Genomic DNA, 10,506 nt, shown 5'->3' with positions numbered 1-10,506 from the left:
TCTGTTCATGAGCTCATTGCACAAGCCCTGGAGTCATCAATGATAGAGGCTAGCTGACATCAATTAGCTGATTCATGCTGTCCACTTGGGTGCTTAGTGCTTCTTCTGAAATGGATGCTTTTGATGGTATTAACATTTCATGCAAAGATAAGATCTTCACAAATTATGCCCACTCTTATGGGTAGATTCTCAAGTATCTCACCCAGACCTCCTTATCCTTGATGTTCTTTGGGCCACTTCTCTCTCCATTCAAAGTGGATGACCTGGTGCATTGCCTGAAACTTAGACTCCTGAGAGGTTTTCCCCTCACCAGTGGGTTTTAGAGTCACCCATAAATGAAGCTGTATGGCATTAAGTCATTTCTGGCTTGAATTCACATATCAACTCAACCCAATAATGACCCATGTGCAGGCATTTTTCTCCTCTACCTGACAGAGAACCCCCCCCCCCATGAGGTCATAAGTGTGAACTGAATGAGAGGTAAGGATGCAACAGTGGGAAGGGGCTTAGGTGTCACTTGCTCATGGAATTTTCTACACTCTTTGGAGCTGCTTAAGTCCTGTCTTGGATCTGCCACTTCCATTTCACAATGAATTGTTTGTACACTACTCTCACTTTCATCTATTAGTACCCTCTCTTAATGTTTAGTTCTGGCTGAAAACTTAATTGATATTCCATGGTTAGACACTCTACCATAGTTAGTATCTACCAGACCTAAATAGCATACCAGGTGCTCTTTTTTTAATGACTCTTCCTCTGTTTTTAATGGCATGGGCTTGATCTAGTGACTCTCAAATTGGAGATCATCAGACTCCATTTTATTTCTTTCTGTATTGTTTATAACCTTATTACCATGGAATCTGCTGAATTCTTAAAGACTGGAACAGGCCCACCAAGAATAATGCTTCTTACATACTGGTAGAAGTGCAAGATACAGTAAGTTGTCCTCTACCTTGAGCGAGCTATCCTAGCTTTTCCCAGGCCATTGGACCCCTAAATCTTTCACATATTTGGCAGGCCCTGAATCTTTGTAGGGTTTGTCTCTTGCTCTCTGGAGTTCTTGTGCCTAATAATAGCCTCCAGTGCACTTGCCACTTCTGGTGTATCAAGTTCTCAATGCTTATTACATGATATTATCAATATAGTGGATTGATGTGATGTCTTGTTTAAATGGTTAACTGTCAGATAAAGGAAGAAAATGCCTCAACTTCTGACATTTTGTGACACATAGCAGCAGAATTAATATAGATCTGGGGCAAGACCAGAAACGTGTATGGTCATCCATCACGTATAAACGTGAATTGCCTCTCATCTTCCTTCATGATGGATATTGAAAAGAATACACTTACCTAGCCAAAGCCCATGTGCTTGAGACTTTACTCTGTTCTAGTAAAGATACCACACCCAACATAGTATCTACTGTGGGGCTATATTTTGGTTAAGTTCGCAATAATCCACTTTAATTTGTCATGATCCATCTCGTTTTGTCAGGAATCAGACTGGTAAGTTGGTATGAGTTGGGACCACTATTTTGTTATCTTAAGTCTTTTAGGGTGACATTAATCTCTGTCATTTCCCTTGGGTGTGATACTTGTTTTTATTTACTATCTTTCCTAAAGGAGCTAGCTTCGTGGACTTTTATTTGGTGTCTACTAGTACAACGGCTATTATTGGCCAAAGAACCAACATGAGCATTCTCCCAGCCACTAAGTATTGTCATTCCAACATGAGCATTCTCCCAGCCACTAAGTATTGCCATTCCAACTATACATTCAGAAACCAAAGGATATGGGGTGCCTGGGTGGCTCAGTGGGTTAAAGCCTCCGCCTTTGGCTCGGGTCATGATCCCAAGGTCCTGGGATCGAGCCCCACATCTGGCTCTCTGCTGAGTGGGGAGCCTGCTTCCTTCTTTCTCTCTGCCTGCCTCTCTGCCTACTTGTGATCTCTGTCTGTCAAATAAATAAATAAAATCTTAAAAAAAAAAAAAAGAAAGAAAAGAAACCAAAGGATATGGGCCATTTATCACTTGACTTGTATATGCTCTTACCCTACCCTAACACAGTGCCATAATATTTGGTGGTGGTTCCTGCAAATCAGCAACAAGTTAGACCCTGTATATAATTTCCCTTGAAAATATATGTGCTATCTATTGTTGGCTTCCCATATACTTGTTCTCCAGGAAAATTATTTCATATTAGCAATCTTTGAAGATGCTTATGGTCAGCACCAGTCCCAGGCCACCACTCTGACCTTGCTACCCATTAGAATAATTCTTACTACTTAGCTGATAACTGTTAAGTGCTGCCATCTGGCCTTGACTAGTCACTTGTCATGGCCACCCTGGTTAGGGAAGTGGAACAGAACCTCCTGGCCTCTCTCACTTAGCTGAAGGCAGTTTTCTGGAAATGAGGGATGCTCTTAGCTACAAAACCTCATAGCAACTGGGGAATGAAAGCTCTGGCCAGGTGAAGGGCTCTGGGCTGACATCCACGGTGTCCACAGTGATAGCCTTTGGCACTAGGATAACTAACTAAACATCCTGACACCCTGTTTGCCTGGGAATTCTATCCCTTCCCTACACATCCTCCTCTGGACAGAACTGCCAAGACATACTGAGTATAGACTTCAGCAGGACAAGTGTTTATGACTTCCTAAAAAATGTGACTAGAAAAACCAACCAGCATTATGGGGTTACCTATAAATACATTTGTTCGTTTGTTTGTTTGTTTGTTTGTTTGTTTAAGAGAAAAGATAAATATAATGTTCAGATTTACAAAAGCCAGGATGTCTGAAATTCTATGCTTATCAGTACATTGGAACATCAATCTGCACCCACAAGAGTCTCTTCAATCCTGTGACTTGTCCACACCCTCGGTCAGTCCGATAGGGCACAGGGCAGCTCACAAACCTAAGCATCTGAAACCTAAATTATCCTTTGCTTTATGATACTTAATCCTTGAAAGTAAGTTTGTAAGGCTTTGTCTTTAAATGCAGGTATTTTTAAAACCTGATCTGATTATTATGATACTGTACCTGTTACACTTATGTACATGTGCTTCTAAAAGCTAAGACTTCGTTTTCTTCGAAAGATGGAATTACCTTCTTACAGTGAACATATTTTGATGAAAACAAATTAAAGTCACAAAGTAGAACAAAGAACTTTCATGCTTGTGGAAATCCTAGACTTCCTGGGAGAAATTGATGGTTCAAGGGAGACAATGCAGGATATTTGAAATGGAGGTTTGCGGCAGGCAGAACAATGCCCTGATCACTGGAAACTGTGTATAGGTCATGAAAGGGAATTAAGGGACAGGGGGATTTAAGGTTGCAAATTGAATTCAGGTTGATAATCAGCTGACATAGAAACAGTGTCCTGGACCAATCAAATGGACCCAGTGTAATCACCAGGGTCCTTGAAAGAAGGTGTAGCTAGAAAGAAGGGTGCACAGAGATACAATATTGTTGACTTTGAAGAGGAAAGGAAACAAGAAGCAAAGAATACGGGTATTCTGGAGAGGGAAGGAAATGTATTCTCCCATGGACCCTCCAGGAGAGATGTATTCTCCACCTGGAGCAATCTCAAATATCATATTTTATTACACTGAAGAAGAGATATACATAAAACTAATAATCCTGCCAACACCTTGATTTCAGCCCAAGAAAGCCATTATCAGACTTTCGACCTCCAGAACTGTAAGAAAACACATTCTTTGAAGCTGCTAAATTTGCAGTAATTTGTTACAGCAGCAACAGAAAACTAATACAAGGTTGTTGTAGAAACCAGGAATACACTGTACCTATACCTTTTGCTGATCCATTTGGTCTAGGATTTTTCCTGCTTCTGTGTGGGGGCCCAGACATAAGGGGTAGTGGCTGGATGGAGGAAAAAAGAGGGTAGGGCTCAACATGTGAAGTGATAACTGAAAGAGAGAGAAAAAATTACTCCTTATTTGTTTTGTAGACAGCAATCAAGTAATTGTGAATCAAGTTCAAATGTAGGCTAATTTCCTCCCATCAGTGATCCAAAATAAAAACAATTTATTATGCTATTTCAATATTATCTTTGTTCATTTTTCACAAAGAAACATCTTGTGCATTTTGAGTAACATATGCGCCACAGGTCTTCATTTTTGTGATCTGCAATTTTTTTCAAATTCTCTAAACAAAATGTGGGTGCCTCGTAATGATGAGGGGTATGTGACGTGCAAGTCACATTTTGTGGACCAACAATTTTGAAAAATATACCTTTTTACTAACTAGCCTGTAAGCTGAGGACCTCTGGAGAAGAGCAGATCAGTTATTACTGAAATAGATTTCCCAACATAATTAAATGCTGCATTTAAAAATAAAATCGAGTCTAGATCCGTTATTCTTTCAATGGCCACCAGAGGGCACCACAACCTTTGCAGAAGCTAAAAACCCAGTTGTCAAACCCTTCCTAGTCCAGTTTGTTCTTGGAGGAAGCAACATAGCAGGGCAGAAAATGAACACCACTAGTAAATTTCCATTTTTTTCCATGTCATTTTACTACATATATTTTCTCTTGTTTTTATTTATATCTTACAAGTCGATCTCAAACACATAAAGCCGAAGAAATGAGCCATGCCTCTTTTTTCAGTTCGAAGAGGACAGGTGACCGAGAATGAAAGCACAATGAAATTGAAGAGATCATTTCCACATTGTTGTCTTGCCCCCAGCACCATGCAGTGCTAAAAATCACATCCCCATCATGCAAGGACATTGACGTCTATGATGATTACAGATCCTGGTGTTTATTACGGGATGCTTAATGTCTCCACAGAGCATGCTTCCCCTTTTGGACTCAACACAAAGAAATACCAATACAGAGCTGTTACGTCTCACAAGAAGAGATATGGAAGAACCTTTGCAAATGTAGAATCATTTTTTTCATGTTTTCTGTGGTTTGTGGTAGTATGGGAAAGGGGAAATATGCAGAGGAAGCAAAGAAACTGTTTCTTGTCTCCCCACGAAGGGAAACAGGGAGCTGTTTGGTATCTTTCTCACAGAGAGGGGTGGCTTACTTTGAAGGTTAGAATTATTCCTCCTCTCACCCATTTTATATCGGTTGTTAAAACCTAGTTTCAGGGACTTTCCCTTTTAATTACACATTACAAAACCCTAGCAGGGCGGTCACCTGACATTTCTAGGACTCGATTTCTCTCGTGAGGTAAGCACACAAAAAAACTAGAAGGAAAATAAAATGGAAAATCTCAAATATCGTATTTTATTAGACTGAAGAAGAGGCATATACTAAAACTAACCAAAGGTTCTTGGTTAGTTTTATTATATTGGCTCGTTTTGGATAGGCATCCTCTGTACCTAAATTACTCACTTAAATCTGTGTGGCTCTATATCAAAATATTATCTTTCAAGGAGAGCATCGTAAAAGAGGTGTGAGTCCGTGCATTTAAATATGGCTGGAATTTGTCTAGTACCTCTCCTCAAAAGACTTAGAGTGTTTTGTGTTTTTTTTTTCTATCTGTTTCAGCTTTGTGGTATTGTTTGTCATTTGAAGTCTGAGGAAGCTACCATAATTGCAGGAGAAGAAATCAGGAGACGAAGGTGGAGAATCTTACTCCTGTTTCCGAGGCTCCATCTCTGATGTCTCCTGAAACGCTTTTAAAAGAAAATAAATGAATTCCATTTCTTTAACTACCTCTTTCATCCAAGGATCTCACAGTACCTAACAAGCAGTCTAATTTCCAGAAGGCAGGAAAGGAAGCACAGGGTGACTAGGTCACACCGCAATCCAGTCAGCCCAGAAGCCAGTGGCTGCAGAAGGGACAGCTGCCCTTCAGCCCTGAGGAAGAGACTGTGCTCAAGGAAAAGAGGCTCCCTCAGGTTGCCCGTGGCTGACTTCACCAAAGCCCCCACAGGTGTGCCCGGTCCAATGCAATGCACATACATAAACCCCACGTCATGGGACTGGAGTCCAACAATAACTGTGCAAGGGAAAGGGTGAGAAAGGGAGTTTAGGGAAGCTAATATCCTCCCTGGCAAAAAAGGAGGAATGATAATCCACCATCATCCCCGCAAAGACCACTGGGGAGCAAAGTGGGAGGGAGCCTGAACCCACAGATGGGCAAACTACAAAGTGTTACATAAATGTAAGGCTTGGGTTTCACATTGAAATCTGACTACAAACACCATCTTTCTTAGGCTTCCTAGAGTCTTTGCGGTTGTATACATTATGATTCATCCTGGGTCAGTGTGGGCTACACTGAGAGTGTGTCTTGGAGGTACCCTACCAAGCATAGTCTGGGTCTACAGGCTCACCGAAGAGAGGAGGGGTCGTCCCTGCAGCCCCAAAGAGGTGTCACATCCAGATCCTAATCCACCAAAATCAGGTGCCAGGACCTGATTTTGCTCAGGTCCTCAGCTTCCGGAGCAGCCATGGTTCTGGGTCATTCCACAGCCCTCAGATCCTATGTCTACAGGAGTGGTGGAGAAAGAGGTCACCCCTTAAGCCCCCATGAAACTACCCAAAATCCATTTCTGAGATGCCCCAATTCCCAGGAATAAACTGGAAGTAATCCAGTTTTCCCAATATCCTTTGCACCAGAAAAATGGCAGGGTTATTCCTAAACTGAGTGGAATGGAAGGTCTCAACCCACTCTGCCTGTCACTTCCTACTGCCTCCCACCCCACTTCCTCTCAGGGGCCACAGCTGATGCTGGGACCCAACAGAGGCAGCTCCCTACTTCCTAACACGAGGTAATGCAGAGTGGAAGCATTTATAGAGGGGGAAACACTGAGAAGCAGGCAAGCTTGGTCTAGAAGAGGGAGTCCAAGACTAGGCAGTTTGGTCTGAACCTCTGGGAAGATTCTGTGGGGTAAGTGCTTTCACAAAGCCAACATTTTTGGACCGATGACTTTGAAAAATAACTGAAAGGTTCAATTCAGTAATCTCATGGACCCATTTTGCCTTCAAGTTTGAGCGTTCCTAAAGGACTTTACACTAACGGGTGAGTTATGTGTGTCTTACTGAGAAGCCAAAGCAAAGCACTGACATGTACTCACAAGCCCTGGCCAAAAGCTTCTCTAAAACACTTCAATTTAAAGACTATTTTGAAGTTTCTAAGTTGGTGTCTCAGGCTGAGGGAATAAAAGGTGGAAGAGAACTTTGCCCAACAATTATCTCTTCCATCTCTTCCATTAGTACTTCTTCCCTCAACATTTCTTTGACATCGTGAATCCTAAACAATGAGCCTTCTAACAGCTGCTAATTGTAGAAATTGTCAATGATAACTCTCAGAGTAACAAGATGAAAGCACTGGCCTCTCAAAGCAGAAGTTTCAGGGTCCCATCTGAGGACCTACATGGTTCCTTCTCTCCAGCAGCAAAGCTAAGAGTAAATTCACTGGAAGCCAAGCCCCTGCTTCTGTGTAAGCCTGTGTCCTTCCCTCAGCACATCCCCCAGCACATCCCACTAGGAGCAGGGGCTCCTAAAGGTTGGCTAGGCATCCCCTCTGATTTTACAGAAAAACTTACAGTACTCTGACTCGTTTCCTGTTGTTTTTCTTTCTTAATACTAAGGTTGTTTTTGTTTACAAAGTATTAACACTTCTGAGTAAAGCTTGGGGAAACCTTCATGGACTCTTTCCATTTGGTCTGCAAATAAAATTCAGTGGGTTATTTCCATTTGAATGTCAAGCCACACATTGACTCTCTGAAACACGCCCATGTTGGGCTGACGGTTAGCTAGGGATAAGGGCAAAATGGGTTTTTGGTGGGTTGTGGTTATTCGTAAGATGAAAAATATTCCTGGTGATTAATAAGGGACGATTTTCATATTCTCTAATAAAATGAGTTCTCTTTAACAGAAAACCCCAAAATTTCTATTAGACCTTAGACAAAAGACTATATTAGTTGTGTTTCATTTGGTTTAGGGTTTGTGGGCATAAATGGCATAAAGCTTAAAAAGTCTATTTACTAGAAGAAATAACCTAAGGTGAATGTCCTTTTCCGGTTAAGAGAGTGACAGAATTCTGAGCACTCTGGGCTGAGAAAGAGAGGCAGAGAGATAGAGAGAGAGAGAGAGAAAGAAGCCAGAAAATGAATAATTATTAATACATGCCTCCACATTTATCCCACAAGATAGCCTGAGCATTCCTCATACATTATAGTGCAACATAATAATTCCAGTGATCAACAGTATTCCTATTTTCTCAAGCAAAAAAGTATATACTTGAAGAATATATATTGAGCAAAACATATAATTACTTTACCATCTTTTAAAACACTAGTAATTTGACCTTCTATAAATATACTTAAATAACAAACGTATTATAGATAGCTATTCACATAGGACACAAGGTGACACAAACATACAAAAATAAAACAATCATATTTTAAGTCTTTTGTTGTTTTTGTTGGGTGTTTTAGGAGTAAAGATATCAAACCCATTCAGACACCAGAATTATCTTGTCCATCTTGATCTGGGGAGACAGGATATAAGTTGACACTGTGTCTAGGCACCACTCTCCGAGACAAAACCAGCAAGCATTCTTTGGTGGACTTATTTCTATCTCCTGCAGTGGTTTAGAAAAGCTAGGAGGAAGTAGAGGTCTCTACACACAATGAGATAGATTTCTTTAGTTGTTCTGTCGAAAGGAAACTTTAATCAGATCCTCTCTGCTCCACCCCTGAGTCAAGTGTAGAAACATCAAACTGTACTTTGAGAGGGTTTTCAATAGAACATGGCTCCCCCTTGGGCTCTCCCACACACCAATCACCACGAAGTATTTCTCAGCTTATAGAAAAGGCACCACTACTCCAGAGAGATTTGGGTTCCAAAAAACCACCTTTGTCCATTCCAGTTTCTGCTGTAAGACACGTTCCTCCACTCCAAGGAATGATTTGAAGAATTAAACTACCCAAGCTGGGGGAATATGTACATTCTTCTTTTTTGGAAAACAGAACATTTCTATGAATAATTATCCCTGGTAAAATGTGATCTTTGTCCTTTGAACACCGTGGTTCTCTTGAAAGCAAGGAACATACACTTCTCACTTCCCACTTAAAGCTTAGCATAACTGAGAGCTCCGAGCAGGAACACGAAGTTTGTTCAACTGATCTCCACCCCTCCAGTCTCGATGAAAGTCCTCCAACTGGAACGAAGAGTCTGCTGTCAGAGTGGGTCCTCACCTCACTTGCTTCTTCAGAGAAGGAGCCAATGCTTGAGAAACTGGTTTCAGTTTTCCTTGGATGGAAAGCTCTTGCAACTTCTTGAAGAGTCACTTGGGGTAAGATAGCAGGGGAGAGAATGCTGGCTTGTTCTCAAATAGAATTTTCAACACAGGCAGAGGAAGGTGGTTCCTCAAGTCCCTCAGGGTTGCTTTCATGGGCAGACGTAGGGGCCCGCTGCTGCTGATAGATATCCTGGATCAGCAGCGTGTTCATCACCTTCCACTCCCTGTATTTCCTGGCTGTCAGCTTTGGATCATCCAGCAACTGGTTAATCATGGCCAGGTCATGTTCTTTACACTGCCCCAGTAGGGTGAAAAAAAAAAAAAAAAAAAAGTCAGAGGAGGGTGTGAGATATAGTGAGTATCTTAATTTTGATAAACCCTTTTTAGTCCTTTTACAAGTACACAGACACATTCATCATAAAATTATCAAGGTGTTTTTACACACTAATATTCTAATCCCTAACCAAGCCTAAGAGATATGGCAGGACAACCATTTGCATGTATGTGTCAAAAAGAAGTTAAGTGTCCTACGCAAAGGCTGCTGGAAGAACTAGACATATAGACAGGATTTTCCATGTGGCTCTTCCCTGACCAATCCTTATTCCACACCTCAGTAATATTTCTATCTCAGAGTGAGCCTTATTCCTTCTGAAACTTATAATCATATTGTATCATCATTCACTGACCCACCCAAACTTCACTAAGTAAAATTGGGACATAGCACTATCCCTAAGACATCAGATAATATATTTTTATTTTTATTAAATTGTCCTCTTTTTTGAAAACTCACACACATGTATTTAATTAATATATACCACATAAATATATAAGCTTTTTATTCAAAGAGAAGACTACTAATCTTCCATCAAAACAGCACGTGTTCCAATTATGCTAATAGAGCAAACAAATCTATTCACGTTATTTTACCCTGTGTCTTCCATAACCAATAACACACATTTCTGAAACGCCTGGCTCAGGTGAGGGGAATGTTCTGTAGTCGAGGTAATGGGTTAAAAATGAGGTATAACAGCTCCCACCTTCAAAAAAGATCATTTAATCCTGACAGTTTAATCTCAAATCTATTCTTGCTTCCTCCATCCCTTTGACCATAATCCTAACTTGGGGTACAAAGTGCAGTTCCTCACACTTGATGTGACCCTGCCTCCAAGCCTCCCTTTAAATCCACCCTTCTCATGGGAGTGCAGGGCCTCCACCTCAAATTTGGGATCCTTGTAATGGTTCCCCTTCATGTCCAAGGTTCTGTGGACTTGAGCTCACCTGTTGATCCTTCTCA

The 10,506-nt window shown here is 41.1% G+C and overlaps 1 protein-coding gene across 11 annotated transcripts in view; it reads right to left on the bottom strand.

Moving 5' to 3' along the window:
- Nucleotides 1-4,750: 4,750 nt before the first annotated feature.
- The window catches only part of IPCEF1 (interaction protein for cytohesin exchange factors 1), a 205,630-nt gene continuing 199,874 nt past the window's right edge, over nt 4,751-10,506 (bottom strand). For all 11 annotated transcript variants that reach the window (XM_059176708.1, XM_059176710.1, XM_059176712.1 and 8 more), the window contains one exon: nt 4,751-9,507. In XM_059176708.1, coding sequence (XP_059032691.1) covers nt 9,301-9,507 — 207 coding nt within the window. In that variant the 3' untranslated portion in view covers nt 4,751-9,300. The remainder of the gene's footprint in view (nt 9,508-10,506) is intronic.

This window comes from Mustela lutreola, chromosome 6 (genome assembly GCF_030435805.1).
Source record: "Mustela lutreola isolate mMusLut2 chromosome 6, mMusLut2.pri, whole genome shotgun sequence".
Classification (NCBI taxonomy): Eukaryota; Metazoa; Chordata; class Mammalia; order Carnivora; family Mustelidae; genus Mustela; species Mustela lutreola.
This window is presented reverse-complemented; position numbering and strand designations above follow the sequence as displayed.